Source organism: Engraulis encrasicolus, chromosome 12 (genome assembly GCF_034702125.1).
Source record: "Engraulis encrasicolus isolate BLACKSEA-1 chromosome 12, IST_EnEncr_1.0, whole genome shotgun sequence".
Taxonomy (NCBI): domain Eukaryota; kingdom Metazoa; phylum Chordata; class Actinopteri; order Clupeiformes; family Engraulidae; genus Engraulis; species Engraulis encrasicolus.
Window position 1 is genome coordinate 24690728 of NC_085868.1, and position 24517 is coordinate 24715244.

At 41.9% G+C, this 24517-nt stretch overlaps 1 protein-coding gene across 1 annotated transcript; it reads left to right on the top strand.

Annotated features, from left to right (window-relative positions):
- Positions 1 to 14297: 14297 nt before the first annotated feature.
- On the top strand, positions 14298 to 15609 carry nr0b1 (nuclear receptor subfamily 0, group B, member 1). Its single transcript, XM_063212607.1, has 2 exons — positions 14298 to 14951; positions 15220 to 15609. Exons 1-2 carry the CDS (start codon positions 14390 to 14392, stop codon positions 15477 to 15479), a joined length of 822 nt encoding a protein of 273 aa, XP_063068677.1. The 5' UTR covers positions 14298 to 14389; the 3' UTR covers positions 15480 to 15609.
- The last annotated feature ends 8908 nt before the right edge of the window (positions 15610 to 24517 follow it).

The window sequence follows — 24517 nt, forward strand, 5'->3', positions numbered from 1 at the left end:
TAAATAAAGTATTGATTTAATCTCAAAACAATGCAGTGGATTTTACTGCATTCTGAAAAGCTGATCAGGTTTTGACCACCGGATAGGCTATATACCACTAATCTACATAACGTATACTACCAGTCTACATAATTGCAGTGACTTTCTTTTTCCTGAAAACAGACTTTAATTTCCTTCACCACGTCAAAACAGATTTATGAACGCTCGTCCTACCTAAGGCCAATCCTGCTTTTTTTTGGTAAATGCTCCATTTACAGTACATCAAAGTAATGTCCACGACAACCCTAGCAGTAGGCTGTAGTGAGAAAATGGGCAGAACGTTAGTCACCTCAAGGTTTACCACAATCAAGCCACAGGCAGATCCCTTTTAAATGGGGACATGACATCATATGTGAGAAGTCCGCACACTTAAAATCCTTTTTGTTGTACAGTATTTTATTATGTCATGCCCATGAAATAATAAAATACAACAAAAAGGATTTTAAGTGTGCAGACTTCTAACTTTGAAAACTACAGTTGGTCTTCGTCCTGCACCTTTTCCTGGGATGTGCACAATCCTCTCCTTCAAAGAAATGACATCATCATATCCCGACAACGTTGATAAGAACTGCATTTTACCCGCCAGAGGATCCATGACATCATTTGAAATTTCTGACATCTACGAATGCAGACTAATTATCGTGCTTAAAGACAGCTGTCTACAAACAACACTCTCGCTTATCTTTCCCAAGGTCCCTTAATCCAACATCTAAGGCTTACGCGTTGTATTCTCATGCAGTGTACTAGACACGGCCAGGACATGCCTGTGATGTGTCTGATTCTGTCGTTTTAAATTTAGCTTTGAGGCTGAATAAAATAAAATGTTCAAGACACATTTTATCATCATAATGTCTATTTTTATTTTCATTTTGTATAGGCCTATTAAAAGAGCACAAAGAGGATTTAAGTGTGCAGACGTTTTTCTTTCAATCATCATAATGTCTACAAATGCTGATGTGCTTTTCTTTACCATGTATCTTGACTTACAGACTTACAAGAGCATAGCTGAACGTCAAGAAAACCTTTTGATTGTCTTGATCTACTGTATCGCCTGAACGGCAAGGACGTTATTACTGTACAGTAATATGACAAACATGTTGTACAGGTTCTGTATTGTTTTAGTTCTGATGTAGATATGGCCCACCAAGTGAAACACATCAAGGCCATGCAGAGGCGTGGGAAACTAGGCCGTTCACAGCAGATGACCTTAGTTTTGGTAATAGCCAAGAATGGAATATACGCATTACACATGAAATAATGATGTCATCAAGCAGACAACAAATCATTGTGGCAGTGACACTCTAATGTATCTCAGTACAGTACATCACAATCAAATCACTGAACTTAGCTACATGACCTGTTAAACAGCACTTTTTGCAGTGCTTTTTAAATATATTTAGCCTTCATTTAAACATGACAGACAGTGGAATATAGAGACAGGATACAAGTGGGAGAGAGAGATGGGGCAGGATTGGGGCATGGCCCAGGCCGGACTCGAACCTGGGTCCCCATGGTCATGCAAGCCCATTCATGGTTGGAACCTTGGCACCCTATGCCACAACACCCACACTCTCCTTTCAGTGTTAATTAAACACTCTCAATGCACTCTATAGAAGAGTGTTAATGATTCAATACATTAGGAGTACTGTTTCATTTTTGTCTGTGTGTTTTGTCCTCTTATTTAAGTGTTGAATTAGTACTGCAAAAGATACTGTCTGTGTCTGATTTTGCATAGCATGGCTCCTCTTGAGATCCCCTTCAGACAAGGTAACAAGAAACCACAAGCTTCAAGCCTACGTCCTAGAGACAATGAGACAAGCCTGTGAACAGCCTTGAAAGTTATCATATATTGATAAAAAAACGGCCTGATATTTTTTTTTTATGTGCTGACGATACACTTCCTGGTAAAATACTAACTTTCTACAATCATGTCTATGAGTAGATGGGAAATAAATGAATCTTACAAGATTGTTCAATTTATACACCATCATCGTCATCGTCATCATCATCATCATCATCATCATCATCATCATCATCATCATCATCATCATGGTTGGCAGTTTAACCCCTTAAGACACGGCATTATAAATTAGCTGTTACCAGAATGGCAATGACCAAGTCGTAATGTATTACTAAAAGCCCTGTGCACTGTCATAGTAGTGTAGTATTATGGTAGTTAACTTTCATTGTCTATTACAGCGTACCACAGGAGGTACGGCGTGCATTACGCTAATGTACTCAGTGACTATACTGTACTCAGTACTCAGTGAGTATTTGCGGGAACTCAGAAAGTACTTGCATTGCTCTTGACCTGACTAGTTGCAGTGCCGAAGCTGGCTACAAAAATACCTCTCTGAGCACGGTCTTGAAGATGAATGTTGTGATGTGCTAGTGTAAAGCCATGACACATGTGAAATGAAACGGCTGCCCTTAAGCAGCACTCTGTCTGAGAAACGAAAAGACATAACAGAAATTGAGATCGAAAAGTTCTCTCGCTCTCTCTCTATTACAAAAACACTCTTACCTAGTTTAATTATCAGAGGTTGAAAGGATTGAGAAGGCTATGTCAGACTCCATTGCCTGCATCATAGAAACACACTTTGATCAGTTGTCACATTCAACATGTTTGGTTCAACACATGATTTGTGGCACATGGCTGGTGTTTAAAGATTTTATTGGTGGGCTTTTATGCCTTTTATTGGAGCAGGATGGTGAGAGAGTGACAGGGAATGAGTGGGAAAAAGAGATGAGAATGTCACTGAAGACTCCCTAGGGCTTAACAGAATTTAATTACAGGAAAAGCTGTGGGGCAGCCGTGGCCTAACGGTTAGGGAGTTGGTCTTTTGATCTGGGGGTTGCAAGTTCGAATCCCACCTGACCTCTCCCTACATCTGTATCTGTGGCTTAAGTGCCCTTGAGCAAAGCACCTAACCCCACTTGACTCCAGGGACTGTAACCAATACCCTGAAAAATAGTAAATGTAAGTCGCTCTGTATAAAAGCATCAGCTAAATGAAATGTAATGAAAAGCGTGCCAACACATCAACCGTGGAACCCTGTTTAACACATTACCAGTCATTGTTTGTGATAACCTTTACTCAGTGCACTTCTTTACAATCTCTATAAGCTATACACTATATTACCAAACGTATTTGCTAACCTGCCTTGATTGACACATGAACTTTGGTGCCATCCCATTCCTAACCCAAAGGGTTCAGTATGATGTCGATCCACTTTTGCTGCTAGAGTAGCGTAGAGTAACTTTATTGATCCCCGGGGTGGAATTCAGGCTATTACAACTCTTCTTGGAAGGCTGTACACAAGATTGAGTAGTGTGTTTATAGATTTTTTTAACCATTCTTCCAAAAGTGCATTGGTGAGGTCACACACTGCTGTTGGCTCAGTCTGCACTGTAATTCATCCCAAAGGTGTTTTATCGAGTTCAGGTTAGGACAGGTTCAGGCCAGTCAAGTTCATTCACACCAGATTCTGCCATCCCTGTCTTTATGGACCTTGCTTTGTGCACTGGTGCACGGTCATATTGGAAGAGGAAGGGACCAATAGAGGAAGGTAGGGCTGGGCGTTATGGAAAAAAAACAATATCACGATATGGAGTACTTTATATCACGATTACAATATATATCACGATATACCACAATTACATACGTTTTCAGTTATTCTCTTTATTTGCTCTTTATTTTTTCATGTCGCAAAACAACCTGTCTAATGTATCTTTTTATTGTTATTTTTACAGTTACATGAACTCATGGTGTGTATTGTGACAACATGAAATGTAATTAAATGATATTCAATTGTATAAAACTGATAAAATTACTATCATGATATAAATGATAAAAGAGAAATGTCACGATTTCCACTTTTACATCACGATAACGATATATATCGTCAAATTGGCCAGCCCTAGAGGACAGGCTGTCATCATGCTGTAGTGTATGTATTGCACGCTAGTGCATTCAGCGTGTTGGTGCGACGCATTTTGAAGTTAAAGCGTGCTCCTCAACGCAACGGTAAAGCGCTTTCATGCACTTTTGACACGTGACGAGGTTTGCGCAGTTTTCCCGCCGTGTCAGCGATTTTGTTTTGTCACAGCGCATTTCTGTTACTAAACGCAAATATTCTTTGCTGTGCCCTAACCAAAACTACCCCTAAACCTAACCTGTCAGTAAAGCAATGTTTCTGCTACTTTACTTTTGCCACGAACAGCGAGATTAGGCGAATTTCTACCTAATTTGTGCCTAAACCAAAACCATCCCTAAACCTAGCTGTCACAGGGCGTTGTGGAGCACGCTTTAAATTGGAAATGCGTATTGGAGACATGCGATAGTGGGTTCAAATCAGCGTGTCATAGAGACGCCTATGCATGATGACATGTTGTAGAGGAAGGGACCTGGACCAAACTGTTCCTACAAGTTTGGGAGCATGGAATTGTCCAAAATTTGTATCCTGAAGCATTCAAAGTTCCTTTCCCTGGAGGGGCCAAGCCTAAATCCTGAAAAACAACCCCACACCATAAGTTCTCCTCCACCTAATTTCACACTTGGCACAATGAAGTCAGAAATGTGCCATTCTACTGGTAACCTTCAAACCCTCATCCATCAGATTGCCTGATGGAAAAGAGTTATTCTTCACTGCTTGAGAGTCCTGTGGCAACACTTTGCATCGCACTTGCTGATGTATGACTTGGATGCAGCTGCTCGGCCATGGAAACCTCCTCCAAGAATCCCCGTGAGCACTTAGGCTAATCTGAAGGTCACATGAAGTTTGGAGCTCTGTGGCAATTGACTGTGCAGAAAGTCGACCACTGTTTTGCACTATGTGCATCAACCTCTGATGACCTCCTCTCCATCAGTTTAAGTGGCCTACCACTTCTTGCCCGAGTTGCAGTTGTTACCAAACTCTTCCATTTTCTTATGATAAAGCTGACAGTTATGTGTGGGTTACTTAGGAACAAGGTCAGTCATTTCATGACTGTGTTTGTTGCACAGGTGGCATGACACTTCCACAATGGAGGTCACTGACACCTGATTCGGATCATTTGGATGGGTTAGTGAACACATTTGCTGATATTTTATATAAACTAGTTGTAATGGATGACAAGTACCTACTGGAAGAGTTTGGCAATACAACATCAGTAAACCTCCCTCCTGAAGCATGAGACAGATGCAATGATGACTGGGCCTTTGACCTAAGCATTTAGCTCAGTGGTTTTGCACCTGTGTTCCATTGCCAAAGAGTAACTGGAGGTCGCAAGTTCGAGCCCTCGTTACATGCTACTGTTAGAGCTAGCCTATTACCTAACTACATCTCTGGAGCTACCGTAGTATAAATACATTTGACATGCTAGCCTCGTCCCATCCACACCAGCATTTCCTCTGACTCTAATCAAAGTGTTGCGAGTCAAGTTAGTCTGTCCAAACCTACTATCGCTGCTATCTTAAATCTTCATACAGCCAGGCTATCGACATGCACCTTCAAACATTCTTTACTCCTCTCTGGAAATTCAGCTCTTTATTAATTCGCAATTACTTCACATTTAAAAGCATTTTGTGTTTGAAACTCATTCTATTTCATGTCAAGGAAAGATATATAGGTCTTGGCAATATGATGATACAACAAAACATGACACAATATGACACAACAAAACAACAGACCTTTTTTCAAAAAGAGTAGAGGCAGCAAAAAATAATTGCCCTTCTTGCAATTAGCAGCACCACTTATTACACCCTCGACCGTCAGAAATGATCATTATATATCTGGTGGTATGCTCATTTGAGTATGTGTTATTAAGTTTGTAGAGTAGTCAAGTTCATTAAGTTCATTTCCTCATTATAAATGTACCCTTGGAGGAATGTAGCACATTTTTTTTTCATCTTTTCACCGTGCCTTTTCGTGTTTTCAAACCGCAAGCATAAATGTGCAGTCATTGTCCCTCGGTGGGGTTGAAATATGATGAAATGGATTGAAATAGGGCCAGCGTCTCCGCCACAGTCCCCTGAGGTCAACGTTAACTACCTGAGAAGCAGCCATAATTTTCTTTAAACTGAGCGCGGGGAGACAGGAGCCTTGGCCCTCAAGGCCAGTGCGGAATTTTTTAGAGAAAAAAACTGACCCAGAAGGAAGAAAAAAAAGGGATGCCGTGCTGTGCACTTCAGCAATAAGGAATAATATGAGCGAAATCTAATTTTGTGGGAGAGGGAGAAGATTTGTACTACAGCCAGTCCTTGAGCAGAGGAGTTGGATACAAAAAGGAGGCGGCGGGGGTGGGGGGTGTTGTTGGGTAGGGGGAGATGGGTTGGAGACTGTTTACTTGGCATTGACCTTGATCTAAACCATAAAAAGGAGGAAAACTTTTTTTCTTTTTTTGAAAATAAATCAATTGTGAGTTTTTCATTTATGGACAATATTGTAATCATTCTATGCAGGTTTTTTTTAATCTTCTTCATCCTCCATAGATGTGTCCTTCACAGTCTCTGAGTCTGAACAGGAAGGAGCGGTTTGCTTTTACATGCTTTTCTGTACAAGTGGTAATTAAATAGCTTTATTTTCATTCAAAGATCTGAAATGGTGAAGTGTAGTCATCAGTAATCCACAGGCCGGTTATAAGCATAGGCCGGCTAGGCGGTCGCCTAGAGCGCAATGTGAAGAAGGAGCGCCGAAATGGCGCTCTCCGATGCGTAATTTTGCGATATGGAGGTTTTTTCAGAGCCATCTAATATCAGAGTTACGCCACTCCCATAGACCTCTATGGACCAATCTTTCCACAGCAATGGCGGCTCTCATGGAGCCTCACGGAGAGTTAACATGGAAATCCCCATTGACTTTAGTTCTATTAGAAGTTACTTAGTTCCAGGAGGTGGCGGTAGAACACAGAAAATGTGGTAAAGGTCATGTAATTTGTTTGTACTTAATCTTTGTTTGGTATGTGATGGTTCTGTGTTAGTTTCCAACGAACAGAAGTTTACTGTTAAGAAACATTTTAATCTACGCGAATCACATCACCAACCGACTTCCTGGTCCCCGGTTTGCGCAACTCTGTTATTAGATGGCTCTGGGGTTTTTTATGAAGTCGCAATCAACAAAGCGTGGCGAAAGCGCTCCTCACGGCAAAGCGCCCCTCAGCCAATAGTAATATCGCTTTCAACTGTCTCTGGGAAGTCTGTGAACCAATAAACAGACAGTCCTGAGAAAGGGGGCGGGATGAGTGACAGCGTGCGATCTATTTTGAATTTGGAGACTCATTCGAGAGACAGAGGGCAAGCGCGAACAGCAATGCTGTTCTGCTGGGTGGAGAATTGTTATGTTCTCATTAAACCAGTCATTGCATGATGCAGGAGTTGCAGAGGGTGTTTTGGAAGTATGTGGTTTAATCAGCAACCGTTTGTGGTAATGTAAAGCCTAATAGTTATGAGGCTACTGTTTGGAATTAGAGGGAAAAAGAGCTTTGCTTTTGATCTGAGAAATCGCTAGTTAGCATGCTAACATTAGCCAAGTATGCCAAGCAATGAAATCCAGTAAAGTAGCTGTTAGTAGCCTACTCACTAACACCCACCTGACATCATAATACTTGCTTAGGTTGACCAGCAATGTAAAGTAAGACTGGTGCCATGTTTAAAACAAGTTTAGCTGCCATATCTCCTTCCATCCACTTGAATGAATTACCTGCTTGTTGTAAGCTTAAAAAAAAACATTGTTTCCAGACCAGAATGACATATAGGCCTACATTAATCATGTAAGAGAACCATGCACAGCATGTTTTCATGCTGAGTGATGTAGTATTGCAGACAAGTGAGGCTATTTACTATATTTTGTATATTATGAAATTCAAAAGTGTGACAGCTTTTCTCCCTTTCTCTCACCCTGTCCCTCCGGTTCAAACACATAGATAGCCCCCTTCTCATTCTCCTACTCACAAATGCACCACTATTTCCAGTACAGAAATGAAATTGGTTTGGAATCATAGACAGCACAAATGTGTAGCTTATTAAAATTGTTATGCTGTCATGCTTTGTGATGCTGTAGGTAGTGTAGATAGGCTATCAATGCAGACCTCCTTGGTAGGCCTATTGTCTACACATGCATTTGACATGCAAATGTACTGTACCACTCTCCTGGCATTTCAATTCCATTTTATAATTCAAACACATTGATAACCTCCCTCTCATCTGGGGTTGGGGGCACCACCACCATTACATCCAAGACACCACACAGTGAAGGTACTTTCATGCGACTCAATCTGATGTGTTGGTCGGCTGTCCAAAAGAACCAGAAATCCATTTGATGCAAAACAGTTATTGTTCTTGATGCTATTTAGTTAAGCTTACTACCGGTATTACTCTTGTGTTCTGTAAGGTATAAAAAAAAAAGGGGGGGGGGGCGCCAGAACTCAAACTCGCCTAGGGCGCCAAATAAGCCAGAACCGGCCCTGTCCACAGTAAACAAGAAGGATCACCGCAAACTGGACTTGGTTTTGCTGCTTTTTTAATTTAGTGTTAGGTGAATGACGCGTTTCGCCTTGCGCTTCGTCAGGTTCACTTTTCTTTATTTTTATATTATTATCCTCAGATGATGATACGACATCACATCACCTTGCTATGGCGGCAGCAGTGTCTAGTAAATCTCCAGACCGAAACAATGACAATGACCCGAGACTTCAAAGTTGTAAAGATCTCTTGTATCCATGGTCATTATTTTTTCCTCAGAGACTTTGCAGCTTACTAAGGACTAACAAAACGAGTCACAGCAGCAATGGCACAGAGATGGGGAAAATACACGTAAATCTTAATATCCACTGAAGGAATCATTATATATATTCAGAGGCAGTCATGGGTAAACGGTTAGGGTGTTAGACTTGTAGCCCAAAGGTTGCCGGTTCGACTCCCGACCTGCCAGGTTGGTGGGGGGAGCAATTAATCAGTGCTCTGCCCCATCCTCCTCCATGACTGAGGTACCCTGAGCATGGTACCGTCCCGCCGCACTGCTCCCTTGGGGCACCTATGGGGGCTGCCCCCTTGCACAGGTGTGGCATAAATGCAATGTCATTGTGTGCAGTAAACACTTGTGTACTGTGGAGTGCTGTGTCACAATGACAATGGGAGTTTCCCAATCTGGCTTTCATACTTTCTTTCGTTCATATCAAAAACCAAAACAATGTGAATGACTGTGTTAAACCAATTTCAATCAAAATCAATCTTGACAATATATGGCCAGCTCAGCTGGCCTGAAAAACATCGGCAATGAGATTGGAAAAGGAGGAAAGAGTGATCTCTATTGAGGACTTTACCCAGAGTGTATGTATTCTAAAAGAAAAGGGAAGGTTGAGATCTGTATGGTGCTCTGCCGTGATTCTCTTTCAGGTGCATGGCGGCTATCTGACAGTCTACAATTCATTCATTACACAACTATGCACTGACCTTTCTTGTATCGAATATTTAATCTGAAAGTCTTGAGCTCAGAGAACTCTCTTGAGTTGGACCAGACAGGCTCTTGTCCTTCATCGAAGGTGAATGTTAAGAAACTTTAACAGTGCAGTCACAAAGAAGCGTATCTGAAATCTAAGCCGAAGGACAAATACTGTTTTTTTAATGACAAAACGTTTACATAGTAATACAGTACACAGTACATTTCCATGGCCCTCGTTATAGAATACCGGTATATAAAAATGTATTGTTACATTGGAGTAGCAAGTGGTGCAAGGCCCACATGCCATTTTACTACCTCATATGCATATCAATAAATAAACAATAATAGCAAGGCTCAAGGATACAGGGCAAGAGTGTCAGAGACATGTTGTACTGAGAAAATACTGTGTTACACACGACACAAGAGATAATGACAGACAAATGCAACTGTGTGAAATAATGATTATATGAATAGTGATGGACGATAAAGCAGCAGCCCTCATGTGTCCCTTTGCATGTGCAATTCATGCCGGTTAGCAAATCTTTGAGCGAAAACATTTATCTTTCATTTCCCCCCATCACCTCAAAAGACACACCATGGACTTAGTTCATGTCATGTAATAGTTTGTCTGTCAAGGACAATGAAAAGCACATTCATATGTGCAGTATATCGCCTTGGTCAATGCCATAGTAAATATGTGTTGATGTGACCGAAACCACGGATAGACTGTGCAGGAAGACCTGGTTGAATACAGTATTTAGTTACTTATTTTATACTTTTATGCCTTAGTGTGTGCAGCTTGAAGGGAGGTGTACAGTGGTGCAAAGTGTCAATAAAGGCTTTGCATTCCAATTATATTGTTTTAAATGGTAAATGCACTGTGTTTCCATGTCCCATTTACGTAGCCAACAAAGAGAACGTACCATGATACACATGACTCCTGGCCCCCATGCAGTCACAGCCAGGCCATGTACACCTCTAGCGTTGCTTCTAGTCAGGCCAGGAGCAATACAAATATCGTTTCTGAGCTCCCGAAAAATCAGAAACCCTCCCACTTTGTTGGGAACTCAAACAACCATCAGCAAACTAAGGGAAGTGGGTCAACTATGCCGTTTGGGAAATGTTAATTGTTATGCTCTTGGTCAGCCCAAGTCTCGAAGAGATTTGAAAGTCGATGATAATCAGGCTAATGCAGTACAGCACAAGTATTTTCAGGACATTGTTCAGAGTCACTAAGCAACATGAGTTTAGGTGCCTTGCTCAAGATCATGTTGAGCATGGATGATATGAGTCATGAGCTGTGAAGATGTGGGTCATGGACGATATGTGGATTCAAACCGGTAACCTACTCAATGCTAAACCAACTCATAGCCATCAGGCCAAATAATTGTCGAGTAGAGTAGAGTAAGATACATCAAGCCCATTTTCCTGGATCCATGAGACGTCAGGTGAACGTCCCCTTTCGAAGACCTTTGATTTGGAGACCTGCGGAGACTTTAAGTTGAGAATAAATTGAGTTCCCTTAACACAGATGAATTTCATCAAGAATATGTCAACTCAGTATAGAATGTGGAGATTGCAACTTATACCCTCTGAGCCCCTCTTGGCCAAAACTCTCCTCCAAACGTGTTATGAACGTGTGTCACAACCAGGGATATAACACACTGTACGTATGGGCTGACCAGACCACAGATGCCATTTCTAAACACAGATGCTACAGTTTGCATTAGGGGTGGTCCGGTTCACAAAATTCACGGTTTGGTTCATATCACGGTGTCAAGGTCACGGTTTTCAGTTCTCTACGGTTCTTTTTTTTTAGTTCATGATAAATGGTGCACTGGGAATACTAAACAATATTTATATAACTGCAGTTATAAAGTGATGATACGCAAGTTGAATTTAACCTTGTGCATGTGTCTGAGAACTGCCTCTTGTGCAAACCTGCGCTTACACTTAAACTGTCGTCAGCTGATGTGCGCTGTCTGAGCGTTCCAAATGCCCTCTTTCAATTGGCTAATAGAATCGGACTTATCACTAAATATCCTACATATGGTTTGTATAGGCTTATAATGTGAAAATGGTGTGATTTTAATTGTGTCATCCTCTGATTGGTCTTATACGCTAATGTTTTAATCAGAGAGACTGGATAAGATACTCCTATAATCTCTGTTTTACATATTTTTCTGGGCAGTACATGAAGTTTGCGATGGATTGCACGGTTCGGTTCGGTTCGGTATGTGTGTGAATTGTGCGGTTTCGGTTTTCGGTGCGGTTTGTGCCATCCCTAGTTTGCATATACACACCACACGCCAGGTTTATTTAATGTGAGAGGTTTAACTGCTTGCCATCACCATCACAAGATGAAAGGCTCATCATGACTATGCACTGGAGGCATAAATAAACTACTATAAAAGAATATAAATAATGCTCAAGTGTGCTTATCTTTGTTGCATGTTGTATGGGTAGCCTACACGATGTATGTCATTTAGGAAGGGAATTTGTATGCACATGGTGTTAATACATGTACTACTGTATGTACTGTATTTGAGATGAGAGCCACAAAAGTCCAACAAATGCTGTAAATGGATTGATTGACAGATGATGGTGGTATCTATAGGCAACAGCAGACATTGTATGCGTAAGCAAACATGTTGTGCTGTAAATTTAGTATGTGCTCTGAGCCGGTCAAGATCTCACTCTTCAAAGCGTAGACTGTACACCTTTGTATACTGCACACCTGTGGTGCCACTACAAACAAGGCAGCATTAGGAAACTCATGGTGGCTTACAATGACAGCATTGAGGCTGCTGCTTAGAATTCCAAGGTCAAGCGAGGTCAAGCGCAAGTCAAATCTTTGTCAATGCTGGGGTACCTACTTGTGCGGCTGTGCCGCGTAATCTTATGTATAAGTTCATGTGCAGAGCATCTTAGTCACAAAACAACTTAGTTGCTGTCCTGGCTAGCCCAGCACGTAGCTCTGTGAGACTCTTCTCTAACATGTGATCACTGGTGAATATGCCTATGTGAGACAATGAAGAAGAATCATCTGTGCTTTTTCTATTATTTTTTGTCTGTTCTCTTGTTGTTTTTTTAAGCTTTGTACTGTGTTGTGATGTTTTTTTTATAATGTGATATGGATTCCCCTGGGTCTGAAATAAAGAATTGAGTTGAATTGACTGGTTTGATGTGAAAATGAATATCTCTTTATGGTGCGCAATAAAGACTAATGTAATCTAATATTTAATCTAATGTAAAATAATCTCTGATCTAATGTAGGCCTATACGTAATCTAATGTTTTGTCCCTTGACTGCGGCTGTTGGGTGGCTGTACTGTTCAGCTGCTCCATCATCATGATCCAGAGCTACAGGGCGGTAAGGGGTTAGGGCATCAGACTTGTAGCCCAAAGGTTGCTGGTTCAACTCCCGATCCACCAGGTTGGTGAGGGGAGTAATTAACCAGTACACTCCCCAATCTCCCTCCATGACTGAGGTACACTGAGCATGGTACCGTCCCGCTGCACTGCTCCCTTTTGGGGACCATTGGGGGCTGCACCCTTGCACGGGTGATACATAAATGCAATTTCGTTGTGTGCAGTGTGCAGTTGTCTGCTGTGTCACAATAACAATGGGAGTTGGAGTTTCCCAGTTGGACTTTCACTCTCACTTTACAGTGAACTACACTGGCTCCTTTGAGAGCCCTTGAACTTTGCCAAGCAGCCGTGACTCTATACCTGTTAAATCCAAATGATTAGATCCATGCAATCTGCTCAATACAATTATCTACTTGATTCGTGCTCCTCTCTCTCTCTCCCAGGGACACTTATTACTTTGCTAATCGTCCATGTAATGACGAACTGGATCATAATTTTTCTATGGTGTAATTGTGCTGCAGTTTGACGGTTGGGAGAACTTTTCTTTTCCACACATGCTGAGTCTCTTCACACAATTATTAAATTAACACAAAGGGGGGAGGGAAGACTCGTCCATCTTTTCCAAGTGCAGCAGATCTACAGTATGCATGGGAAAGTCTTGGCAGATTAGCCTTATACTCTCGAACACTCAAGCATAAAATGGGGACATTATTATTATTAGCCTATTACTTTTATTTCAACACAAACACATCCAGTCTATCCCCCCCTCTCTCTCTCTCACTCACTCACTCACTCACACACACACACACACACACACACACACACACACACACACACACACACACACACACACACACACACACACACACACACACACACACACACACACACACACACACACACAAACATTATCTCTCTCTATCTTCTCAACATTGCCAATAAACTTATAACACATTATACAAATCCTGCATGTCACATACCTACAAGTGGCACCCATACCTGATCATTATTACATTACATTATCATGATACATGATCACATTGAAGATCATTAATCTATAGACTTAAAGGTGAAGGGAACCCCTGAGGCTTTGAGACCCGTTTTGACAACCACTGGTGGAAGAGAGTTGAAGTTAGTCGGTCTGCCACTTGATCACACACTACATTTATTTGAGAGAGAGAAAAAAAGCTTCAGGTTGATTTGATGAACCACCCAAATTGATGAAAGAGTACAGGGAGTAGTGTGAGGATTATCTAAGGTGAAAACCAGTATTTCATCAATGACTTCGAACACAGCCAACTGTGTATGTCTGTATGACCATATGCATGGCAGACGCCAAACAGCGCCGCCCTCATTTAGTAGCAGCTAGCACCCCCTAGGTGTACGTCAGAAAAAATAAAAGTGGGAGGTGTCGTGCGATATTTAAAAAGTCCCAACTACTTGTCATTTGAAAGGAAGGGAAGAAATATAAAACCTCAGCGTTCATGGGATCGGTTGTGCACACAGACGTAAACCCAGCTGATCCGAATTCGACTGTTGTTTGCGCGCACAGTTGACGGCATGGCTTGCTTCGACGGATGCCACTGCATAAGCGAGCGGAGGCAGAGCAGCATCCTGTACAGCATTTTGAAGAACGACATACAATCCGGACAGAACTCACAGCAACAGAGAATCCCGAGAGTTGCGGTGTCACTGCAAGCTTGCTCGTGTGGATCTAAGAAAAAGGTCGTGCTCCGGTCGCCGCAGACCACCTGCAAAGCCGCCTCTGCCGTACTCGTAAAGACTCTCAAGTTTGTGAAGAGTGTGCCCTGCTTTCGGGAGCTGCCAGTGGAGGACCAGCACGTACTAGTGCGGAGCAGCTGGGCTCCTCTGCTGGTGCTAGGCATGGCGCAGGACAGGATTGTTTTCGAGACTTCCGAAACGCCCGAGCAGAGCATGTTGCAGAGGATTTTAACCAGCGGCCCGGACAAAACGGAGAACTCATCATCATCAGACTGTGGCGCGCCGGGCGTGTCTGTAGTTGATGTGCAGGGTATCAAACTGTTCCTCAGTAAATGCTGGAGTCTGGACATCAGCACAAAGGAGTACGCGTATCTAAAGGGAGCCATTCTTTTCAACCCAGGTGTGTAAGTTGCGCAGCCCACTGTCACATTGTGTGGTTGGAAATAGTAGTTGTGTATGGCAAACAAGATAGCCTAGTTTTGCTATTCGGGCATCACTTCAATACTAAAATATTTGATCAGTTAACTGATTTCATATTATGGCAGTAATTAACTGTTCTTTACATACAAGTGATTTTCCATAACCCCAAATGATGCGTACAGAGAATAGACTTTACGCACGAGAGAACTAATATATACTTTTGGTTTATCTTATTTTATTCTCTTCAGATGTTGAAGGGCTGCAGTGTCAACAGTACATCCAGGGATTGCAGAGTGAATCGCACCAAGCACTTAATGAATATGTCAAAATGATTCACCGAGTTGACACTACCAGGTTCGCCAAACTCTTCATCGCACTCTCCATGCTCCGGTCGATCAACGCGAACGTGGTTGCAGGGCTCTTCTTTAAGCCCGTCATCGGAGCAGTCAACATGGAAGAACTTCTACTGGAAATGTTTTATGGGAAACAACCCGAAAAGGACGATTAAGACGATGGACACTGGACTGCGTCAGAGGGAACTCAATGAAATGGCATTGACAGAAATACGCGCCAAAATAACTTATTGCTTTTTACATATAGCCTACTATTTTTGTATAATAAAATATTTGCTGAATTGATGCTCTCGATTTTTGACTTGTTAACGTGTCGCTGAATCCTAATGGTGTTGTTGGTGGATAGCCTATTTAGTGTTCGAGCTTTTAGGACTGTTGTGCTGAGGATTGCTTGTGCGGACACGCCACTTACAACTTTATATCAAAGGACATAGCAGTGAGTGTGTTATTGTGCACTAAATGCATCATAGGATTACAATCTAAATTGTTTTGCAACTTGGGTTAACTTAATCCACATTGCAAAATCAACACGCACTGTCTATCTAGCCAAGTTAGCGAGTGTCAGCCTCGAATAAAAAATAAACAGCATATTTCGAAAAATGTGAATTATGTAAGTGCATGTTTCTTACCCATAGAGGGCAATGTTCCTCCACCTTGCTGCATGTGATGGATTTCTCCCCCCTAATATCAGGCCATTGCAACCTCTTACTTAGTCATGTCTGTGTTTAAGTCCCTTTATAAGCAATATTTGAATGGTAGCCGATGGAAATGAAGATTGAACAGGGCAGGTGACACAGTAGCCCGTGCTCGTCGTCAGGTAACACGTGCTGCCCCTGCCTCAAACAAGGGAAGGCGTTTTAGAAGCGCTCCGGATCACCAGCGCATGGATTTTCTCACATGCGTTAAAGGTGTCAGCTCAAAGAAAAGGTCAGTTAGCTTCTTCACCGTAGGATACAGATAACAGAGGACACAGAGTGGGCCATGGATGTAACAGAGGCATCCCCTCTCGTCCCCATAACACATAGGAAATCGGCAGTGTCCTGAAGTGTGTGCAGTGCGTGCGAGCGTATGCGCGTGCGCGCGTGTGAGAGAAGGATGGAGTGGAGTTGTGTGTCTATTTGTGCATGCGCACCTGCTCGCGGCGCGTCTGTGTTTGTCTGTCAGAGCCATTTAATAACAGAGTTTCGCAAACCGGGGACCAGGAAGTCGGTTGGTGATGTGATTCATGTAGATTACAATGTTTCTTAACAGTAAACTTCTGTTCGTTGGAAACTAACACAGAACCATCACATACCAAACAAAGATTAAGTACAAACAAATTACATTACCGTTACCACATTTTCTGTGTTCTACCGCCACCTCCTGGAACTAAGTAACTTCTAATAGAACTAAAGTCAATGGGGATTTCCATGTTAACGCTCCGTGAGGCTCCATGAGAGCCGCCATTGCTGTGGAAAGATTGGTCCATAGAGGTCTATGGGAGTGGCGTAACTCTGATATTAGATGGCTCTGTTGTCTGTGTTTCCACGTCTGTCCAGAACTGAGCAGTGGGCGTGTAGCCTGCGACAGTTGGCGCGAGGAGTTACCGTGACGACACGGGCTGTGGGAATAGGATGGAGAACATCCTGATCAGAGTGCCAGATGAAGAGAAGGCATCCTCCCTCACAAAACAAAACAAAACAAAACAAAACAAAACAAAACAAAACACACATTTGAAGCAATGAAAGGTAAACCGCATGGCAGAAATGTTAACAATTATGAAACATCTTGCAAGTGTTGCAGTCATCACAAAAAAGTCAATTCCCCTACATTTACACTGTAATTATTTGTTCTATTTTGTATTTTTTTTTCTTATTTGAAAGACACTTTAGGCGTATAACATTTACAGTTTAACTCCATCACCCTCTTTTTCTGTACATACATTTTAAGTGTTAATTCCACATTTTTATAGATCAACACAATGCATTTTCAATTTGACTCTTTGAGTGTTGAAATAACACTGCAACATGTACAAATCTGATACAGCACACAGCCCTCCTTAGATATGTTTCTTACAGACACATAACATCTTTTGACTACAATTTATTTTGTTGTTGTTTTGGAGTAGTAGCATAAATGGCCTGATAAATCCTTTGTTGAAATCTCCATCTTTAGCACAAAATTCATTGTCTCATCACACAGAAGTGGCCTACAGGACCCCACTGGAAGAGAAATGAAAGCCCTGTAGGTTTGCCTTTGAAAGGAGAGTGAGATGAAAGCCTTTCTGATATGGCACGGGCGAAGGCGAGATCACATCGGGGACACTGCGCCCTTTGATCTCACGCTTCTCCTTTTTCCATTATTAATTCTGATCCCGGAGATTAGCTCTTCCCCCCCACCCTCTCCCCTCTCCTCCCCTCTCCTCTCCTCTGACACCACTGCGTGTGCTTTATTTACAGGCCCTGGTGATCAACACTTTCTTCCTATCTGTCTTCCTTTCTTCCGCTGCTTAAAACGGCATGAACCCCCTTGCCCCCCAGTCAAATCTTATTGTGTTGGCCCTGTTTCCCAAATGGGTCATTAACTGCTGACGTAGGCACGGGCAGGGAGTGCAGCTCAAACAGTACTGTATTGCTCCTGTGAAGGCAGAACTGAGAGGAAGCTCCTTCAGTGGGCGACGGATGGGCTGACATTTAAAATGACTTCAGGGAGAGTGATGAGAGGCTGTTTCCCTGCATGTTTCAGTTGGAGCGCTCTCACTTACACTTCTTTGCTATCTTCTCCTCGGAGTCTTCCTTTCCGACTGTTATTTGTCATCCAGCTCGGTCTTGGTTGCTTTAAACTGATTTTTGTGCAGCGTTTCCTTTTTCTTTTTTTCAGAGTGTGTGTAAATGTGTGTGTAGTTAGATGATGCAGTCTTCCTTCCCGCCATCGCTTCTGAGAGAATCCACAGAAAATTTCTGGATCTGATAGATTGTGAGAACCAGCTCTGATGGCTCCTCAAAATCAGACAGAACCAACACAAACGGGGAAAAGCTCTTTGAAATGTTGAGCAGAAGTTTGGCCACAGATTTAAAAGAAAGTTCTGTGAGTTCTGCAATGCTATTGGAAGATTAGTTTCAGCTAAGTCATACTTTGCCAATTTCCTATGGCCAGAAGATTTTAATTGCCAAAATGTTCACTTTGCACTCTAACCTAACTTGCAATATTCTTTGATTTTTTTCCTCTGTTACACTGAAACACAAAGACTTTGCAAGGACATTTTTACATAATTATACTGTATTGTCCAATTTGCCCAATAGGTCGTACAAAACTTCAAAGTTGTGCATGTCTTTATCTGCACAATCATAACCTGACATGTGAAATGTAATAAGTAAACTGCACTTCTTATGCTGAGGACTTCTGAAGCATGAAAGCAATGGCAAAATGCATGCTATACTGTATAAGGTAAGACAGAAGTCATAGCTTCGAGTCGGAATAGGCTATAGTAGTATTATGCAATGACTGACCACATCAAGTGTTGTCTCTTACAATTTATCCATATTTAAAAAGTGACAAGTAAAAGTAGTACAAGAACATTGGAGTGTTGGAAAGTTTCCATAGGCCTATGGTACCATAAATTACGTAAATTAGGGGCCCTTTGCTGATATCAAAATACATTTTCACCGTCTGCGGTTTAGAGGGTCCTATGACATAGTCTATTACACACTGTTTCATAGTGAGACGATTTCACATAACAGAGATGAATTAGAAACCCTATGGGCCTATTAAAGACATATTACATAATGCAATAGGATATTGGGATGCATAATATATTAAAAATGATATTGAAATTGTAGCACGGAGGCTTAGGATTCAGGGCCCACTTGGTTCTTGGGGGCCCTAGGCCTGGGCCCGGTAGGCCCGTGCAGTAATCTGTCCTTGTTCATGTCCTGTTATAATGGAGACACGAGAAGCCTGAGAAGAATATCTAAAAAAAGAAATAAAGAAATCTGACATCTTAACCCTAAAGCGACCGACTGGGGTCATTTATGACCCCGGGCACATATTTTCATACACCATTCCGGCAATTTTCATCAGAAAAACTTGTCCTTCTAGGAGTTTGTCAATACATATGTTGTGCATGTTGTGAATGATTTTTGTGAGATTTGGACCATCTATGTAGGATTTATAATCAAAACACCTCTGGGGTCATTTATGACCCCGAGAGGATCCATGAGATACTCAACATTATAATGTCCATTGTTGTTGTAATTTTCAAACTCTGATTTTTGTATTTTGTGTCTTGGGGCAGGCCATGGTCACCAGACCTAAAATATTCACAATATAAACATTTATAGTATTAAAATATAATATATTATATAAATAAATAGGGCACCCCTGCGATAGCCAACAAAGCATATTGTGAGGGCACCCAGGTAGCATTTCCTCTGTTATTGCTCAATATTTGTTGATATCATGGCACAGTGGTCCTAGACACATGATGAGAATATGAAATGGAAGTCATCCTGATGAACAAAGAGGGAGGAAACCAGTCATCAGTGTAGAAATCAAAGGCGTTTTTAGAATTTTCCTGATTATATAGCTATACAATGGCTGAAGCATCAGTTGAATCATTTCTTTGCTCTAATATATGTGGAAGACACCTTTTCACAGCTACAATGTCCAGAAAAAGTTTCAGAGAAATTTTGAGTGTGCATAAGGTTATATGTTTGAGACATGGTTTTTTCTATGTAAATTACCATATTCTCTGATCTTGTGATTTCATGAACCCAGAAATGTTGAGTACCATAAAGTTTTATTGCAGAAATGTCATCTATGGGCCTAATGGATAGAATTTAGCTTGGTTTCTCAAAGTTTCACTTTGAGCAATTTCCATAATTAGCATAAATATACTGTATTATTATGGTGAGACTACTACAAGTGAATAGGCTAAAAATGTTAAATGATAGATATCACCATGAAACTTTCTCAGTTGATTACTGATGATGAGAGAAGAAAAAAATGTATTGGATGTTTTTTTGTATTTTGATGTTTACATATGCAAATGAGGGCATACATCATATTTAGCATATACGTATGTAAGTTTGACTATTTTTTAGCAAAACAATAAAATGTTCAAATTCACATTTTTTTGCTTTAGATGAGGGACAAGTATGTGCAAGATGTAAATAAATTTGAATGAACCCCAAAAAATAATTTATATAGTGGTATTTCTATATAAACTCCTTGGGGTCATAAATGACCCCGCTCGGTCAGATTAGTCGCAAAAACAGGCCGGTCGCTTGAGGGTTAAGCATGTAGGGCCTTTATACAGTGTATTGGGGCCTCATCATCTCATCTCATATCACAGTTTGCTCTTTTGTGTCTCTTCAGCCCCATAGCCACGATGCCCCCTGGAGGCCAAGTCCAAACACACACAGCTGTCTGTCAAACATGAGCTTTCTTCAGACGGCGATATACCATCTTCCGATGGGTAGGATGAATTAAGTAGAAGTTGAACGGCTGTTACGTACTGTACATGTACTGTACTGTATGTAATTGCAACACTAGTAATATGAGAGTGAACCTGATGAAGCAACAGCGAAACACGTTGTTCACCAAATAAATACCAGCAAAGAAAACCAGTGTGCGGTGATTCATCCCCCCCTTTACTAGTAATATGATTTTACAAGGTTGCAACTATGTACTGTAACATCATATTTCTAGAGTTGTAATTACATCCGTTATGGTAATACTTTATACACCTCTGGTAGGGGAGGCACAACTACATGGGATTTAGACAAGGAAGTCAGCACAGCACAAGCCATACTATAGCCTACATCATTCACCCCTTTTCTTCCTCTACCAAATATGCTATAGGCTGTTAAACAGGGCCGGATTAAGATGGCTTGGGGCCCCTAGGCTGCAGGTTACTGGCCTCGATGGAAGGCAAATGTTGTGACAAAATGACATAGACCACGTCTTGTTTCTGAGCTAGGAATTAAGGATAACGTGTCTGCCAACTCTAGAGTGCAAGATTTGAAGCTGTATTTGACACAGCAGATGATTTTTTTCAATACCACATTCTGCAATTATCAGGTTTTTACGTCCTTTGAGGGGCCCGTGACATGTGGGGGCCCCTAGGCTGCAGCTATATCTAGCCTGTGCATTCATTTGGGCCCAGTGTTGCCAGATGTGTCTAATCAAATCCCGCCCAAAAGGTTCTAAAAGCCACCAAAATGCGCAAAATTCTGTCCAATTTCAACAAATTGCATTGATTTCTATGGTCGTAAAACTGTACAAAAAATGCCAAAGGCATTTTTTTCCCGTTTTTACCCGCAGACCGCCATTCGAAGCAGCCCAGTTGGGCGGGTAACCACCCAATCTGGCAACACTGTCCCGCCCTGCTGTTAAGACAGGGCCCCCTTTTATAAGGATGTTGTTATCAGGAACGGCAGTGACTAAGTCATGATGTACTGTATTACTGCACTAAAGGCTGTAATGTCACAGTAGTAAGTGTAGTCCTATGGTAGTAGTGCGGGTGGAACGAGAGGACATTATGAAGCTACCCCCATGGTCTTGGCCTTGGTAAGAGCTGGTGTTCACCGCCTCTTAGAGCGCTGTCATCCCGTCCTAAATGAGGCAGGGGATGGTGACTGATTGATACCGGAAAGCCTGCAGAGCTGTCACGGCCCATCCACATCTTTTTTTTCTTTTCCTGTAGGAAACGTCCAATTAATCTGCTCCCCAGAGCTTCCCACTTGCGAAAGAGAGAGAGAGAGAGAGAGAGAGAGAGAGAGAGAGAGAGAGAGAGAGAGAGAGAGAGAGAGAGATGTGTTCTTCTTCCACATATTTTCCTCCTTCTACAGCTTTTGTCCTCCCTCTAATTTGCTCTCTCAGCGTCTCACATCTCTCTCTCTCTCTCTCTCTCTCTCTCTCTCTCTCTCTCTCTCTCTCTCTCTCTCTCTCTCTCTCTCTCTCTCTCTCTCTCTCTCTCTCTCTCTCTCTCTCTCTCTCTCTCTCTCTCTCTCTCTGTCTCACTCTCTCACCCTTCTTCCTCCATTCTCTGAAGTGTCAGCTTTGGCTCAGACAGCCAGCATCTGCAGCTGCAGGAGAAAGTCTCCCCATCCCTATATCCCTCCACCCCATCCTCTCTATCCCTTTCTCCACCCTCTCCTCTCCTCCTTCCCTCTCTCCACCCTCTCCCTCGTTCTTATCCTCCACCCCCTCCACCCTCTCTATCCCTCACTCCCTTCCTCCACCTACCCCCTCTTTCTTTCCTTCTCTCCATCGCAGCGAGAGAGAGAGAGAGAGAGAGAGAGAGAGAGAGAGAGAGAGAGAGAGAGAGAGAGAGAGAGAGAGAGAGAGAGAGAGAGAGAGAGACTGAGAGCGCAGATTAAGTCAAGGCTTCCTCAATCTCAATCAAGAGCCCCTTTGGTCTGAATCAGTCAAATGTTAAATCTGCTCGGTGCAGTTTGAGTTTGCAAGACACTGTGATTCAGAAGAGTCAGGCAGGCAGTGCCACGGCAGTATCTTCACCCGACAGAAGTGGCTAAGCAGGCTTTGTATCTTATTTAACAACAGCAAAAAAAACCTTTCAGACTATTTTCATTAATAGCCTGAGCAGACCACAGGAGGACTGTTGAGTGGAAGGCATGTGTGTGTGTGTGTGTGTGTGTGTGTGTGTGTGTGTGTGTGTGTGTGTGTGTGTGTGTGTGTGTGTGTGTGTGTGTGTGTGTGTGTGTGTGTGTGTGTGTGTGTGTGTGTGTGTGTGTGTGTGTGTGTGTGTAGTGTGTGTGTGTGTGTGTGTGTGTGTGTGTGTGTGTGTGTGTGTGTGTGTGTGTGTGTGTGTGTGTGTGTGTGTGTGTGTGTGTGTGTTCCTGATACAACCTACCAGCTACTCTTACCACCTACCGAATCCATTCTGCACACACCCAAATGTTTGATCAACGTACAGTACACCAGACACACGGAAATTCCTGACAACAAAACAAATGTGTACCACCTACCAAATCTGTTCTGCACATGCCCAAATGCTTCATCTATATATCAGACACTCTAAAATGCCCCTGACAACAAAGCAAAACCAAAACACCTGGCAGTTTTACTTTCAGTCTGTTTTGTAAGGCTATATTTTATTTATAGTGTAGTAGGAAATGAAATGGTCCTCACAGCCAAATCTAACAGCGCAATTTAATGTTCACCAACATAAATTGTGTAGGCCGCTTTGTACCGTTTTGGTGTTTTAAAATGCATGTACTGATTAAGTATTGATGAAGTGATTATGTGTTGCCCACTAAATAAACCATTGATTAGAGAGCTGCAGCGGCTGAAACAAGCCTACTCGATTCCAGAAAGTAGGCTATGCAAGTCCTGACCTGCACATGTGCAGAACAGATAGAAAAGATACAAAAACGTATGGTAACACTTTATTTTAGGGATACATCGATTAGCACTAATACATACAACGTGCCTGTATAAGTAACTTGTAAGGCATGTACAAATCAAAATCAAACATTTGTTAGGCATGTATTCGCAAATGTCTTGTTCATGCACAATAAGGGATTTATTACCAATTTAACCTTAGTAAGGACCTAGTAGGCCTTAGTGTTTGCTTAGTACATGCCTTACTTATGCAGGCATTAACATTGTATGTATTAGTGCTTATAGATGTATCCCTAAAATAAAGTGTTACCAAACGTACATATAAATCCTAAATTAAAAATTGCTGACTTCTATTGTATGTGTATGTGCCATATACAGTAGTTAGGGGAATTAGGGGATGAAGACAGGGGAGGGTCATGACATTTTTTTTTAAACAATGTCGTGTGGAGGGTCACCAGAGTTTTGAAGTTCGCTAGGAGAGGGTCATGCAAAATTTGACATCTAAGGATGGAAATCTTCAGAGGACCCCAATAATAAATAATGAACAATCCCTATATTTCCATGTAGCCTATACAATATTTATTAGGCCTATATGTGTCAGTACATTCTTTGTAGAATGTGCATGTGTGCCTTACGTACGTTCTGTATACGAAATGAGGAATTGGCCAAGAATTGTATGATTGTATGGTTGTATGACACACAAGAATACAGTGTCATAATAGAGAAAAGGTGAGAGAGCAACAGCAAGTGCTGATTACTGATAGTAATTCTGCCTCAATGTCTCTCTCAGAGTATCTCTTAGTTTTGCCAGGGTGCTTTCTGTTCACTGACATGTTCCCAGGACTCA